Here is a 17,314-nt window from a genome sequence, read left to right as displayed (position 1 = left end):
GAGTTGATGGTTATTTCATCATCATGTGTCTGTGTTATATAAAAACATCATGTGGATGTTAACGAGGTGAAACACTGGATTTTACTCAGAGGGTTTTTAAAAAAAAATATTGATAGTGTAACAAGTGTAAAAAGTTGACATTAATTGATTTTGTCACTCATGTTATTATATACTTATAACAAGTATACTGATACTTATACTTGTTATTGCTGTATTCTTTGTCTTAGTTACTTGGTTCTGGACCTACAGCTCTACCACATGCTGAATTAGCTGTCACCGGTTCTTTCTTGCAGTGGACCAATGGATGTACATCTGACTGCCTTTGAATGACTTTGATACTGAAGAAGAAAAGATCATTCTCAGCCATGTTCTGAAGTTGTGAGGAGTTTTTATTTTTATTTGGATGGTTTCCAATGAATCCTCCAAAGAAAATGACAGAACATGATTTTCTCCCCCTGAGCCGCTGAGTGTCACAGTAAACGCTCCACAGACTGTCAGAGATCTGTTAAGATAGCCACACAGTTACAGGTCACTTTGGCCAACACGGTACCCGCTGTAGTAATGTGCTCAGCTGAACAAACGTTTCAGTGTGTCAGGTCCAGTTTGGTCAAACAAAGAAGTAGAGTTGTTCTGATACAGATACTAGTATCAGAAACGCCTCAGGTACTGGCTAAAACACAGTACTGGTGAGTACGTAGTCTCTGCACTGATCCGATACCACGTGTTTATTAATAAACTTTATAGTTTGACACCAAGATGTAACGGCAGTTTTCATGGAAATCATTTCTTCTTCACTGCTCTAAAACAGTAGCTTGCACAGGAAGTTGTGCTGTACAGCCACTGGCAACTACGGATTTAGAGCAGTGAAGAAGAATAGCCGTTAGCAAAATGTCATAATTTGGCAACATGCTACACTGGAAAGTCCCAGCAGTAAAAAGACAACATGTGCAGTATGAAGGCTTTAATGTCGAGAAGTGTTGTTTATCTTTATTCATGATGATCTGGTATCTGAACATCCTTATAAAGAAGTTTAGATCATCTGGATAAAGTTATCGTCGGACTGTTTCATGTCAGACTGTTGGACTGATGCTCCTGTACTCCACCTTTAGCCATTACCTTAGTGATTACAGGCTTATCAGGAGTAGCAGAGCAGAACTGTGTAAACTGTAATTATCCTTCAGTCTCCTCTGTGGCCTCGTTACATTTTTAACTTCCAGGCAGAAGTCTTCTGATATCGTCCCTGGTCCTGGTGTTACTGTCAGGTGACACTGCTGTCACACTTCACCTGGGTACCATGGTGATGTGATGCTTCTAAGTGGATCAGTTATCACACCCACACAGTGCAGTAATAATAGATCATTTCAAATACAGTCTTATTGATTTGAAAAGGGAAAAGCAGGTTTACCACAGACTCTGATGTTTGTTTGTTTGTTGTTTAAAACAAATCCTCAGGTTTCATTTTACTGTATTACTGATGAAAATTGTGCTTTGGTCTCTCTGTAACTGTTTCCTGAAGTCTGAAGTGTGTTTGATCGTGCTTTCATGTTCTCTACAAGTGTGTCAGGTTCAGTCTTTTCATGCTTTAATGCTGCAGTGAGACAGTGAGACACCTGCATTCACCTGACAACAAAGCTCATTAGTGTCTCCTCAGGGAGAAGAGTCTCCTGCTCCAACACGCCAGAGAGAGGACGGAGAAAATATGTCACATTCTGCTCTGATGTCACATTTACTGACGCTGGATTAAGTTTCTACAGAAGGGAACATACCAGCTGTTTACAGGGTGTCTGTCCGTCACCGTCACCACGAACTCCACGATTCTCAGTACGACACTCACACACACACACACACACTGTAACACACTGTAACACACTGTAACACACATACTGTAACATACACACACACACTGTAACACACTGTAACACACATACTGTAACACACATACTGTAACATACACACACACACACTGTAACATACACACACACACACACACACTGTAACACACTGTAACACACATAGTGATACACTATGTATACTGATATGAGCTGTCACTATGTTAGCCTAAACAAGCTAATGTTAGCTTAAAGAAGCTGACGTTAGCCTAAACAAGCTAATGTTAGCCTAAAGAAGCTGACGTTAGCCTAAACAAGCTAATGTTAGCCTAAAGAAGCTAATGTTAGCCTAAAGAAGCTGACGTTAGCCTAAAGAAGCTAATGTTAGCCTAAAGAAGCTGACGTTAGCCTAAACAAGCTAATGTTGGCCTAAAGAAGCTGACGTTAGCCTAAACAAGCTAATGTTAGCCTAAAGAAGCTAATGTTAGCCTAAAGAAGCTGACGTTAGCCTAAACAAGCTAATGTTAGCCTAAAGAAGCTGACGTTAGCCTAAACAAGCTAATGTTAGCCTAAACAAGCTAACGTTAGCAGGAGCCATATTGTCTTCAGGTTGTCCGTCCCATTTTCACAGACCCGATATCTCAGTTACGCATTGACAGAACGTCTTCAGATGAGGCACAAACATATAATAAGCATGAATTGATTAGATTTTGGTGGTCAAGGTCAAAGGTCAAGGTCATGTTGACCTCACTAACCACAGCTTTGGCCTTGTGAATGTGATATCTCTGTAACGCCTTGAGGGAATTTCTTCAAATTTAGTGCAAATGTTCATCTGAACTCAGAGATGAATGGAATAGATTTTGGTGGCTAAAGGTCAAAGGTCAAGGTCACAGTGACCTCACAAAATGTGGTTCTGGCCTTGTGAATGCGATATCTCGACACAACAAAAAGTGTTTTGGTGGAGGCATAAAACTGCGAGGGGGTAATTAAGATTGTTGTTAAGCGTGTTAACCCTCTCATAACCTGAGATGAACATTGTTGGACTTGTGTAAAGGTTCAGTTCCCCCAAATGACAAACACCTTTGCTGACTTCCCTCCGGTGGTGTCTGTCAATGCTTTTATCTGATTCTATTGTGAGATCTAATGCAGTTGAGGTGAATGGCGTTGTGTCTGTAGTTAGTGTTACAACCCGGCTCCCAGTTTGGAAAGAGGGCAGCAACATAACATAACAGCAACGGCAAATCAAAAAACAAAATACACCAAAAAAGACTCAAACTAAACATGAGCAATTTTTAAACTAAAACTAAAATGGGAAACAAAAACCTCTCTGCACTAGAAACAAAGAGACAGACAGGAGGCAGCGCCCCTGTTCCCCGTGTCACTAACAAGCTGAGTCTATGTGTGGTGCAGTCAGTTCAGGGTGAACTAACAATGTTCCCTTCTCAACACAGACGAGTTGCTCAGTTCGGCCATAACACAGTGGATATTCCTGGGCCCTTGAACCGAGTGTACAGGCGGTGTGAGGTGCAGCGCCTCCCCCCTGCTGCTTCCTGCAGGACTCATGAAGCGCTAGCAGCTCGTTAGAGCCTCGGCTTCTTTTTCTCACATTCTGACTTTTTTTTGTTCCGATATCTCAAATTAAATGTGGCTCCTGTTCGGCTCTGACAGTGATTTATTTAGGCTTTTCAACTCGTACTTAACCAGGAAGCTCTAATCCGTCACACTTGCCTTTGCTGTAATGGTGGCCTGTAGGTACAATCATTTGTATTCCATGTCTGCACAAAGGCCATTTAATCACGTTATTCAGCAGTATTTCAATAAAGATCAGAAATGAATAGGAATATTTTGGTCAGGTTTATGGCAGTGATCCTGATCCAAGTCCTTTATTATCAGGTATCTGCTGATACTGAGTCTGATATCTATATTTACAAAGCAGCGGGAGATATTTAATGTTGATTAAATATGTATCTGGCACATCAAAATAAGAGCCGTAGACTTTGGAACTCCTTATTTTTCAGGAGTTTCTAAATAGAAATATTTGAGGTTCTGTATTGACATTATATGAATTATCACAGGGCTGGGGGTGAGCTTCTGCCCCAAGTGTTGGAGTTTAAGTATTTCAGGGTCTTGTTCATGAGTGAGGGGAGGATGGAGCGGGAGATTGACAGACGGATGAGGGCGGCCATTGTACTGGACTGTTGTGGTGAAGAGGGAGCTTTGAGTCTTTGTCCTGAGCTCTGGGTAGAGACCAGAAGAATGAGATCACAGAGTCGAGCTGAAACCAGTTTCCTCTGGAGGGTGTCTGGGCTCAGGGTGAGGAGCTCCGAGTAGAGCCGCTGCTCCCTCATGTCAACAGGAGCCAGGTGAAGTGGTTGGAGCTGTTGGGGGTCTTCTGGGCATGTTCAACTGGTGGGACACCCCGGGGTTGATCCAGAACACGCTGCAGGGATTTTATATCTCATCTGGTCTGGGAACACCTCAGGATCCCCCAGGAGGAGCTGGAGAATGTTACTGCTGGACCTGCTGCCGCCGTGACCTGATCCCAGATTAACAGGGATTGAAAATGGATGGATGGATTAGATAAATTTAACTGGGAAGTCCCAACTCCATCATCACTCTGAACCACAAAAACCACAATAAGGAGTTCTAACATACATGTTATATATTATAGTAGATTACAATATGTTATATATTATAATCATAGCTGGCTATCTTCCCTCAGTCCAACGCTGAGTCAGCTGGATGTGCAGTGTGGGAGTCCAACGGGACAAGTGGTATTAATTTGCTGAATAGAAATCTTGAGCCATTCTGACACTGTACCCATTTTATGCTGAATATGAACTGTGATAAATCATGGTGTGTGTGTGTGTGTGTGTGTTCTAATCAGTGCCTTAGCATTAGAGCAGTGGGTGTGGGACTCCTCATAGGCTGAAGGACAGTGACAGATGGACCTATAGGTCGGCAGAGGACTCAACTGTGATCACAGTCACCAGTGTTTACACCAACTGCCCTCTGATTGGCTGGATCTGGAGTCTCCTTTCTGCTTCATCGGTCTCGTGTGTGTGCGTGTGTGTGTGTGTGTGTGTGTGCACTCAAAAAAAGCATATGTGAATTTATCAGGTTCATCTCATATGCAGCATAATATTCAATCACTGATCACGTTGTGATTTTGATCACCTGTACACCTGCTTCCCTTCATGGCCACAGTTCACCATCTTCTAATGGCTCCTTCCTGCTGGTTCATGCTTCATGTCTCTAACTGGTTTCATCAACATGAACTTCAGTGTCAAATCTTAACATGTCCAATCCTTCAGTTTTAAAAACTAATGAAATTCCCATAATCCTCTGCTGTGGGCCTGTTCTGTTTTTACCACTAACTAGCAAATGTTAGCGTCTGTGATGGTGACCATGGTAAACATTATTCCTGCCTTACATTAGCCTATTTACTTTGTGACTGTGTGATTAGAAGTCTGAATGACTCGGGTTGTAATTGTTTTAGTCTCTTTTCTAACTTCTAGTTCTGAGTGTTGAGGTCGTCATCTTGTTGTGAAACTTCTCTCAAAGATCTTTTTTTATTAGATTTTCAACAAATGGACAGAGTGCATATTCATATAGTGTTCAATGGGTGCATCAGTGTAGCATTACATTACCAAAATGTACAGTATTTACAGTTCAACATATATATACATATATGTATATATATATAGCACATGTCCATATTAAAAGGAGCAGAACATGCAGCCTTAACCCTGATGGTGCATCTTAATGCATATTTAAAAGCATTTAAATATACACTCTAATCGCTGTTTATATAAATACATGTCAACTTGTTTGTATGAATACATGTCTGAATGTATTTAAATTGCTGAAAATTTGTATTTATGCTATTAATATTTTTATTTTTATTTTTCTGTCCTCAGGTCTCACTTGTAAATGAGATCTTGATCTCAATGTGACTTCCTGATAATGTGTGTGTATATATATATATATATATATATATATATATATATATACAGTATATATACAGTATATATACATTATCATGCTGCACAGAGCTGCTAGCATGACTGCAAACTCTTTGTCCTGTTAAATGTATTTTTCTCAGTTATATCACCATAAGGTCGTGAAGTTCATTACACAGCAGCCACTCTAACGACAGTGAATTCTTTATGTATGCATTTTGTACAGAGTCACTTTCTGGTGATGTGTATCATTAGACATCTCTCTGGCCTGTCTCAGCATATAGAAGCACATAGGTTCGGCCTAGTTAGTATTACAATGGGGAGTGATGATGGAGTGACACAGTAATGGCAGCCATTACTCAGAGCTGTCAGTGTGTCCTCACCTGACTCCACACGCCCTCTGCATCTCCATCTGCATCTCCATCTCTGTCCGTCTGTCCGTCTCCATCTGTCTCTCTGTCTGCTCTGACAGCCTTCACTTATGGATTCGAACAGCAGAGCAGATAAATGTGTTTCCTGCGTTGGAGAAAGAGACAGAGAGAGTGGGTGTGGAGTATGAAATAAGATGAGGCTTCAATGAGCCATTTGGGGAAAATGGGGTCGCCGCAGCAACAGAACAAAAAATAAATAAATAAATAAAATATAAATAACTGCAGAGCCAGTGGGGGTTATTGAACATAGCAGAACCGTTCCAGCATGTCAGGAAGAACAAATGTGCGAAGAGTTATGACAGGATTATGGAGTGAACACAGCAGGAGAACACAGTGAAATGAAAAACTACCTTTTAAAAGTGCAACAGAAAAATAAAGAACATTAAATTGAGGGTGTGTGATATTGAATGAGGGAAGGATTATATTCCAGCTTCCTTGCAGGGTGCTTGGATAACGATCTGTTTTATGGTCCATGACACTCTCTATTATACACAACACCTGATATTAGAGGGGAAGACACACAGACATACACATGTACAGTATGTTGGCCTTTTGCTGGTGTTCAGAATGACTTTTAAAATAATACTGTAATATTAATAATGAGAGAATACATTGGAGGTGGTAGTTGACACCTCCAATGTAGAGATTTCATGCTGAAGTAAGATGTTGTCAGGTATTCAGCAAAATATTGCCTAAAATAGAGCAGGTATTCTCATTTTACACAGAGCTTTATCTCTCAGGGGAAAACACATTTTCTGCACCTGCAATTAGATCTGTTCAACACAGTGAGAGCGGTTTGTGTTCATCCAGAATGGTGAACAATACGACCACCGACTGAATGCTTTTTAATATGACACTCCAGCTGCAGGATATGTTTGGTTTTCATTACAAATAGCTTCACATTGTTTCAAGAAACAATACTCAGATGTGGATATGTGTGGTGAAGCATGGTTTACTTGCTGCTGTTCCATTCATAATGCACTATCGTAGAGGTTCCCAACCTTTACCAACTCATGGCCCACTTGAATGTTGTTGAAATGTCGGTGCCCCGCATCCGATCAACCCCATAACAATATGGAGGCCAAGTAATGTGTTTTCAGACCACTTTTTGTTTTTATGATAATCTTGACTCTCTTTCCTTATAACTCTTCCTGTTGTTAACCAGATATCCAGTTTGATTCTCAACCATTTGCCATGCACGTGATCTTTAGGCATGTAATCAGACTGAGATAGAAAACAAATATATGATGTGGTCCAAAAGTTCCTCTCATTGGTTCATCAAAGTGATAGGCTTTCATATGAGAAAACTTTTAAGAACATTATTTTTATTTATTTTATAATTACATCTTTTCACCAAAAGGTTACTGTTTTGCAAATGATTTGTTGGCCCACTTGAAATACCTTCACGGTGCACCAGTGGGCACCGGCCCACAGGTTGGGAACCACTGCACTATCCAGTACGAGATGAAGGAGGAAATCCGCAGTCCTGTTTCTGTGTAAAAATATATCTCAGACTTCATCTGAATCTAATATGAGGCTTCAGCTGTCTGAGGTAAACAAATAAAGTTGGTATCTTCCAAAGTTACCGGGTTTTTTAGTACATAATTATCTGTGCGTGTTTCTTTACAAAAAAGCAGTGGAGCAAAATCAAGGGAAGAACAAAAAAGATAAGATCTTTGGAAGATCTCCTGATGAAAACTTAATATTAGCCCCAGGTTCATTTTGACAGGGTTCGAATAATGGGGAGGATTTAGGGGGGAGCTGACCCTCCTGATTAAGACTTGGACACCCCCCCCCCGAAAAACGGTAAAATTAATAGTTTGAAGCGAGGGTTGAAACATCTATATATCCCCCTTACCTGTAATTGTAAATATTATAATATATTTCTCACATTCATGCTTGGAACAATCTTGTGATACGATTTCAGACACCCCTAAAGTGGACCGTACCATTTCTCCCTTGATTGAACGTGACGTCATCACGGCCGTTGGTTAGTCGCGTCGTTAAGTCTCTGCTCCCATCTGTCGCACAGACACTGTAGGTAAATGTAAGTAGCAGTAGCTAACTATGTAGCTTGATTAATACACTTTACGTTCTCACCTCCAGAGTCTCTGAATTACATTTTGTTACGTATCTACAGATGAACGCTAATGTTAGCTAGCTTCTAACTTTAGCTCATTAATGTTAGCTAGCTGTTAGCGCGCCCTTTCATTCTCAGTGTTAGCTTGTCATTTCATTTCCAATATAAAATGTCATATATGAGCTAATGTTAGCAAACACCGGTGTGCAGTCACGAGTAGTGAGTCAATGGGGGATTAGTTGTTGTAAAGAGACGTTTTGACATCAATATAGAGTTTGTTATTTCTTGTTGTGCGTGGTGTTTTATTTAGTCTGTTACCTTTGTGATATTAACTTCTATAATAGACGCTCTTTGTTGTCACACAGGATTTTTAACTATTGGATCATTGAACAAGATTAAAATACATGTGTGCCCAAGGCTCAGTAATTGTATTAGCAGTGGTGGAAAGTAATTAAGTACATTTACACAAAGTTTTGATCTACTTGAACCCAACCCCACCATCGTTATGTTGGAAGGGCATTCATTGTTTAATACAGCTCTTATCATCTGTAATAATGATCATTACAAGGCGGGAAGAAGCAGTAATGGAGGAGGAGTGCTGTCATGCATCCTTTCATGTGAATTCCTTGTGTGCATGTATGGAATTTAAATCCTGTGCAGTAATGACAGACTTTGCCAGTAGAGATGAAAACTACTACACCAGATGGTAATTAGTGAATATAAATATATTTAATAGTTAATGCTGAGAAATTCAGCCTTTACTAGGGTTATAATGCATAATTTATGTTTTTGCATTGTGGTATCTGCAACTTTCATCACTGATTACAAGCAATAACTTGCAACGTGTTGCAGAAGACGTTGTTTTGGTCAGTTTCTTTACTTTAATCCAAGCTGATGGATTTGACAACATGCAGCTCGTTCAGTTTTATTTATTAACTAATTTCTCTGATGAAATACTGGCTGAATTTGGAGTCGAGAGCCTCAGCCTCTGCAAGTGGTCCCCAGACCCCCACCCCCACTCTCCACCCACTCCCTCTCTATCGCTGTTCTCAGTCTTTATTTCTTCTCCATTCATTCGCTCCTTCTGCTTTTCTCCTGTCCTGAACTGGTTGATCATAGCAGTGCATGTGTTGGATCCATGGCCAGGTTATACACACACACACACACACACACACACACACACACACACAGGGAGATGGAGGGAGCTGTCAATCCTCCTGTTTGTATACATGTCTATCTAATCTGTCTCTCTCTCTCTCTCACTCACTCACACTGACGTGGGATGGGGATTTAGCCGAGCCTCCTCATCTCTCACACACACACCCTCACACACCCACTGTTTTTTTCTGTCTCACTCTCTCTCTCCCTCCCCCCTTCCCTCTCTCTCTCTCTCTCTCTACACACACTCGAGCACACAGTCTCTAGTTGCAGCAGCAGCGAGCAGAGCAAACCAGGGCGAGCGAGCCTCCACCGTGATCAGAGAGTGGCTCCTCGCTTGCAGCTGAGCCGTCATGAGCCGGGCAGCGCGAGTCAGTACCGCCAGGGAGGAGGAGGAGGCTGGGTAGAAGAGAGAGAGATAGAAATAGGTTTGTTCTAATTACATGTCTCTCGCTCTTCATCTGCATCATGCTGTACTTCCAGCTGGTGATCATGGCCGGGACCGTCATGCTGGCCTACTACTTCGAGTACACCGACACCTTCAGCGTGCACGTGCAGGGCTTCTTCTGCTACGACACCACCTACACCAAACCTTACCTGGGACCGGAGGACAGCAGCGCCGTCCCGCCCGTCCTGCTCTACGCCGTGGTCGCCGGGCTGCCCACGCTGATGGTGAGTGCACAGTTCATCAGTAAACTTCACCCACTAGACCTGCAGGTAGAGGGATGGTCAGTCAGTGTGTGAAGCACTAAACAGTCAGAAAAGCCAAATCTGTTCTGCTTTTTGCTTCATCCCTGGACTATTATATGTAATAATTTCTGTGGCACTTAGTTTATTAACCAATTACTCAGCTGACAAATGGGCAGCAATTAAAATGAATGATTAATTTCTAGTAATTTATCAAGTATCAAGTAGAATTCCCTGGTTGCAGCGTCTCCAGTGAGAGGTCTTTTCTCATGTAACTGTAAAAATAAAATCTGACAAAATAAAGCTTGTATACAGTAGATGTCACCTTGGGCTCCAGGAGCCTGTGAAGGGACATTGTCTAAAAATTCTGACATCGTGTGGAACAATTAATCAATCAATTAAAAAAAACAAAACAAAACAAATAACTCACACAAAAAATTTGATAAATATCTGATAATGAGAATTTGTTAATCGCTGCCTTTAAAAACATCGCTGTGGGTGAACTTGACTTTTCACTGCTCAGTAAACGAGATCAAACATGAAGCCAAGACAGATGAGTACTTACACACCTGAAGAATTATTAGCTGCTGTCTCACAGTGATTATTATTGATCTTCACTGATGCCTGATGTGATGTTTTTCTGAGCTGTATTAATTGATTTTTTTGGCCACTTGGGGGCAGCGCAACAAGATGTAAACACAATGTTAACATGCCAGCTTTATGATGATGTTACACAGTCATGGTGAATGTGTTAACTGCTGCATGTTTACACATCCAGATAATCTTCATTTATCAGTTCAGATCTACATATTGCATTCCTATAGTCCTGTATGTCCTATACCTTGAGCTGTGCACAGGGCCATGATCTGTTGATCACAGTGATCATTTATTTAGAATCATGTCTCCACCTGACAACCTGATGGATCAAAGTCTTTGAGCTCTGTCTCTTTAGCTGCTAAATGCTGCACTGTGTCCACCAGCTGCTCTCTGACTGTGTGACTGCTGTGTGCTGCTGAGCAGGTAGTGGATAGTGTCTTTATCAGAGCTGTTTCTATTGAAAACAGCTGCCTGTTGCTGTTGGAAACCAGGTAGATGAGAGCAGAGTTTGAGCGATTAGAGGTTCATCGGTGTGACTGACTTTCACAGTGTAAAAATATAGGTAAGTGCAGCTGTAAGACATTTCTCCTGTAGATTATAGAGATTTTTGCCTGAGCTTTGCTCCATGATATAAACCCAAACTGGCAAGTTTCCATTTAAAATGATATTTAAGGATGTGCTGTGTCAGAGATCAGATGTGAACCTACCTGTGCGTCTGTGTTGATCTGATCTCTTCAGACTGCAGCAGCCTCTGTTTGTATTTGGTTAATCTGATGAGTAATTAGTCACCAGGTCGTTATCACAGAGGGAATAAAGCTCTCCAATGCTAATGTGGTTAATTTTCTTAAGAATCAGCCTTTGCACAGATTCCTGCTGATATGTTTTCTTTCCTTTATAACCACAAAATAACAGTGTCAGATTTAAAGTGGACTGCAGTCACTTCCTGTCCTCACCATTATAGCTGCACGGTCCCTGACGCTTGAGTTATGTTTCACTCTTCCTTCATTAGCTCTGCCAATTACCAGCTGATTGTGCGATGAACTTATAAAATGCAGCCGACAGGGGTGCAGTGCACCTTGAATGTTAAGTGCTGTGATTACTGCTGCAGTAGCTGGTCCAAAGCTGACGGTGCAGGCCGAGCATTTCCACACAGTGACTCTGCTCTGGCTACGTGTACGACTGTCTGCACGCCTCTGTGTCTGTTCTGTACACACACACACACACACACACACACACACACACACACACACACACACACACACACACACACAGTAACTACAGCCCAGGCATCCTGCAGCACACAGTCTCAAAGCAGCAATATTACATGAAGCAGAATTAGAAACATAATTTAGCTTCTGTCCGCTCTGCTGTCCCAGGAGTTTCTCTTTGATGGCTCTCTTCATTACACTGCATACCGCAGTTTGAAGTAATTAAGTTTAGACCTTCTCATTCAGACTGACAGGGTGTAGAAGTGTGCAGCCTCAGTGCAACATGGGCTCGGATGTGGATCCAGTATTAGAGACTGTACTGGTACAGAACTGACAGACCAGGAAAGAACAGCAGAAGGTGACTTGTAGAGAAATCTTATCTGTTTTATCGAGTGTTAAGAAGCTAATTTAGAGATGTAGTTTCTCTGCACTGGAAGGCTTCAGCTGAGCTACTACTGAAGGAAATCTAGTAACAGGTCCAGTCTGTGAAAGTAACAAAAGATGAAATGGATTGATTATCTTTTTTAATACCAGAATCTGGAGGTAGGATCATTAGTTGATCACTTATTCACTCATGTGTTTCTCTTGGGATGCTGAGTGTGTTGTTAGAAGTGAATGTGCTGTTATGGGCTGAAGAGGCCCACTGCTCTCCTCGTCCTGTTTTATGCTCAAGGGGCTGAAGAGCTGCGTTTGCTTTGGTTTCTTCAGGTTTCATGAAGACATATAACATCTAGGAGACCAGTGTGTGTGTGCTGATCTGGTGTGTGTTCACCATTGGTTGTTATATTAAGCTGGTATCTGATGGTTGGCCTGACTCTGGACTGTTGGGACACGGAAGGATTTTGCTCGTTATTATATATGGAGTTGCACTATGGGAAGTGTAGGATCAGCTTCTCTGTCCCTCTGTTGTAGATTTTGAGCTCTTGAATAATTCTGGTGATACTTTATTTTTTGTCGTATTGTCAACAGATTCAGTGAGAAAATTACAAACGTGTGAAGAGAGGGCTAGTGTCTCTACGCTTGTATGCATCAAAGGTGTATTATTGAAATTACCTGTAATCTACTTTAAAATGACAGTATGATTATGGTATAATTCCATCAGTAGAGCCGAGTCATGTCTTTCTGCTGCTTTCATTTTCCCTCTTTAACAGAAATAATTTTCATTCATGGATAATTTCCACTTCGCTCTTTTATACCTCGGCTCTGCTGACAGCCGTGGGCGGAGGACGTACGTCACCTTCTTGTTAACGGGTTATCCCGGGAACGCCGTGAGGAAATTTCTTCAAATTTAGCTCAAACGTTCATTTGGACTCAAGGATGAACTGATTAGAAGTTGGTGATCAAAGGTCAAAGGTCAAGGTCACTGTCAAATCGCAAGACATGTTTTTGGCCAGCTGTTATGACACAAATGTCTGGTAGGATGAAGTGATGACATTTTATATCCAAAGGTCAACTTCACTGTGACATCATAACGTTCTGGAAGAAGACCTCTGGCCATTATTCAGCGCTGTAACTCGGGAACAGAAGGAGACACTGTGACCTTATTTCCTGTAACTTGCCTGGTTGGTGGAAGAGGTGAATCTAGTTTTCTGCTGTGTTTTTTTTTGAGTGCTGTCAATAGAGCTCCTCCGTTCCTGCAGATGTTTGAAATTAAAACCCTACCAGGACCATGAATGATTCTGCCACTGGCTTTTAATGTGAAACCTCTGTGCAGGAAGTTTTGAGTTTTTAATTAAATAATTAAACAAGTGTGAATTAATATTACAACCAGGTGCTGTTGTTTTATACCGTTCCCCGTTTCTCCTCTGTCACTTCCCGTCATACCTCTACTGTTTTCTAGTTAAAGGAAATAAAATGAACAATCTGAAAAAACCAGGAGCAGTTGAGAAACCAGGGAAGACTTTTAGAATACATTAAGTTTTTAGTCTGAGTTCAACAAATCTAGTGGGTTTTTTCCACTGTTATTTTTAGTCCTTTTAGTATAAAATTCCCTCTTTGTGTTTCAGTGCCGAGCTGCAGGAACATTATGTTCATTTTGTACAAAAAAGACAAAGATTGGAGGATACACAGTTGACTTGACTCAGACTGATGAAGACATACGAGCTTCACCAGCTGAGGGTGAGAGGACATTAATAACAGAATCAGCTGACTTCTGTCTGACATTGGAATTGTTTCATGAAGAGATCACATCTACGCTGTTTATTCAGTAATATCAAATACCACAATATTTCCCACCATATTCAATATTTTTCATTTATTTTATTTTTTAAATATAAAAATATACAATTTAACATAAAATTCAACATTACAATTATGTGTTATTAAAAAGAACTGAAATTCAAAATAAAACGGTATATTTATATTATAACCGTCATACTGCATTTTGGAGCCTCATCTTTTCACAACCAGGAGGAATGATTACAGTAACCTATAACCTGTAGTCCCTTATTCGAACTCTGCTGCCCCCTAACTGTTGGCTAGTAGCATTACAGTGTTCTGCACCTATTGATTTTTACCAAATGACAATGTCACATGACTCACAGCTGGCGCTCTTCTACGGCTTCGATCAGCAGGAAATTCTCTCAGCATCAGTATCGACACAAAGGATGGAAAACACCTGGTTCTTTCATAAGAAGTCAAAGATAGGAACTATGGGGTAGAACTCCCATCATGCATTTTGCTGAGAAACATCCAATCACGGAGCTCAGTGATGTGCGCCGCTGAATCTAAAAATCACAGCGTTGAGAACAATCAGCTTGAATCCGTCCTTCGTTCTCATGTGAACGGACAACATGTTTCGACTTTGCTACCTTTCTCATTCGCGGTTTATTCTCCATGGCAGCGCTGACCGAGGCTCATGGGTATTGTAGTATTGAGAGCCAGGATGACAGACAATAGGTGATTTTCAGATACAAATCTGAAACAAATAAAAAGGATAAACCTGTGTGACCGTCTGAGACAAGACGGACACAACCTTGGAAACTGACAGCACTTGTTGCTCAGTCATTCACACAAAGACAGTGTTAATAGGAATGGGATTTGTTGGAGGAGCACTGTTGGTCTCAAGGTTAGAGGAGAGTTTTATTAATCTGCTTTATTCAAGCAGCCACAGTGATGTTTTCCTCCAATGCTGTTCAGATATTACAGAGAGCAGGAAATGTAAAGATGCTGTCACTGAACATGATCCAGGCTTTGGCAGAATCGTCCAATACTCGTGTTGTTGTTGCCCAGTTTTTCAGGTTTTTGGCAGGGATTCAAAGAGGTGTAAATATATATAAAAGATGTAGATATATAAGAATTAAAAGAAGAAGTCAGCACAGTTTTGACAGTGGAGCAGCTGATACCTGTGGTAATCAGGTCATGAGCAGACACTCATTCTAACTTATGAGTTTACACATCACACACTTCCTGTCAGCTCGTCAACATCCAACATCCTCTTATGCAAAACACTCAGTTCAGCCACTCAGAAGCAAAGTTAAGTCTTCATGTGCATTTTTATTTCACCATGGTCCCTCAGTGTAAGAAGCTTTTTTTTATTCCACTGCGCCTACGACAGTCAGAGCGGCAGCCATGTTGTTTCCAGGATGCCGTCCCATTCTCGTGGACATGATATCTCCGCCTTGATGGAACTTCTTCAAATTTAGCACAAACATTCACTTGGACTCGAGGACAAACTGTAGACATTTTGGTGGCTAAAGGTCAAAGGTCAAGGTCACAGTGTCCTCACAAAACACACTTTTGGCCTTGTGAACGTAATTAATTCTGTAACCCCTTAAAGGAATTTCTTCTCATTTGGTAAAAACGTTCACCTGGACTCAAGGGCAAACTGATTAGATGGCTAAAGGTCATAGGTCAGTTTGACCTCACAAAAAACTTTTTTGCCATTACTCAAGATGTCACAGCAATCATGACAAACTTTCACACAAATGGTTGATATTTCCTCTGACTGTGGATAAACTGGATGTGACCTGGAACTAGTGTGAGTGGAGGAGGTGATTCTAGTTTAGTTTTTATTTCATTGTTGTCCCCCAGTGTAAGAAACTCTTTTTTGACACTTCACATCCTCGCTCCTGTATGTTCCCCTCCTCCGCTGTCTGAGTGTTTGTTGATGTAGGAGAGCGACACATGTGCCTGGCAGCTTCAGGATAAATGAAATATTCTGTGTGACCAGCTCCCAGCTGAGGACGATCTGCTTCCCAGGCAGATGTGAACATTGAGTATGAAACGCAGTCGATTTGTTAAAAGTAATTTGTGGATTAAGTGTGATGCGTTTTGAAGCCGTGCCAGTCAGTTTGCGTGGAAGTGGAGGGAACACAGAGGATGTTTTTCCAAGAGAGAATAGGACACTTTGATGTTTGTCTGAGATCTGCTTAACTCGTCTCTTTTTTATATTTGTTCAGCAGAAACATTCAAGTTTGTCTTTTCAGAATCAGAAAGTCGCAGTTTGAAAAAACAGATCCCGGGGCAGAACTATCTCCACGGTCACACTTCAGACTTTAATGCTGCTCCGTCTGATCTGTTGGTCACTGAGCAGCTGGGGGTTAAGTGTCCCACTCCTGGGTCGGGGTTTTCAGTCTGACACTGTGGGACCTCCATCAGAGGAAACTGAGACAGCTGTGTGCTGTCCCTTTGTTGCCATGGAGTCAGTGAGTTAACTGTAGCCTCTCCCAGCCCTGTTTTCCACAGCATACTATATATTCACATCCTGCACATGTTGGTGGAAACCTGATTTTTTATTTTTTATTTTTCCTGTATCTTTGTACGTTCACCGGCAGCGGATCCTGTGCTGCGACTCAGTTCTCACATGTTCAGTGTTTGACAAAGACCAGAGTCTTTTTTTGACTGTAACCAGGAGACGTGAGTTCCTTCAGGACTCAGCCGCACACACTCTTTGTAGATCCATAAATTACTGAACGTCTCAGCTAGTAACGGTTTTAGTGATAGGTACATCAGTTACTACTGACCTCATGGAGACAACCCATTTTTCATCTGGGGGGGGGGTCATATGTCCTGACATCACCACTCCCACCACAGATATCAGATTAAAGAGAACATCTTCTGTGCAGTGTTAACCAGTGACTGTGTGGCAGTAGCTGTTTCTGCAGGTGCTCCGATGGTAAATGATCAGTCTGATGATGCAGCTTATTAACTAATTAACTGATTTTTACTTTGTTGTTCTGGAAGATGATTTATCAAGAATTCTTAATTAAAACAAATATTTTCACCCGATTATGGAATATATTTATTGTTATTATAATTTGGAATAATTCACTTGTTACACAATGAGCCCATTTCTCAGAAAACTGGACTGTGTGTAATAATTGAACCAACCAGATGACCTCTGTAACAATGTCTTTAATAA

The 17,314-nt window shown here is 41.3% G+C and overlaps 1 protein-coding gene across 1 annotated transcript in view; it reads left to right on the top strand.

Moving 5' to 3' along the window:
* Nucleotides 1-17,314, top strand: part of LOC111653730 (phospholipid phosphatase-related protein type 5) — an 85,912-nt gene that overhangs the window by 9,076 nt on the left and 59,522 nt on the right. The window contains exon 2 of the mRNA XM_023404394.2: nucleotides 9,944-10,132. Within this exon, the coding sequence (XP_023260162.2) occupies nucleotides 9,944-10,132 (189 nt within the window). The remainder of the gene's footprint in view (nucleotides 1-9,943; nucleotides 10,133-17,314) is intronic.

The sequence above is a fragment of the Seriola lalandi genome, unplaced genomic scaffold, assembly GCF_002814215.2.
Source record: "Seriola lalandi dorsalis isolate HSWRI2012SDOR001 ecotype SW California unplaced genomic scaffold, Sedor1 jcf7180002054241, whole genome shotgun sequence".
NCBI classification, from domain to species: Eukaryota; Metazoa; Chordata; class Actinopteri; order Carangiformes; family Carangidae; genus Seriola; species Seriola lalandi.
This window is presented reverse-complemented; position numbering and strand designations above follow the sequence as displayed.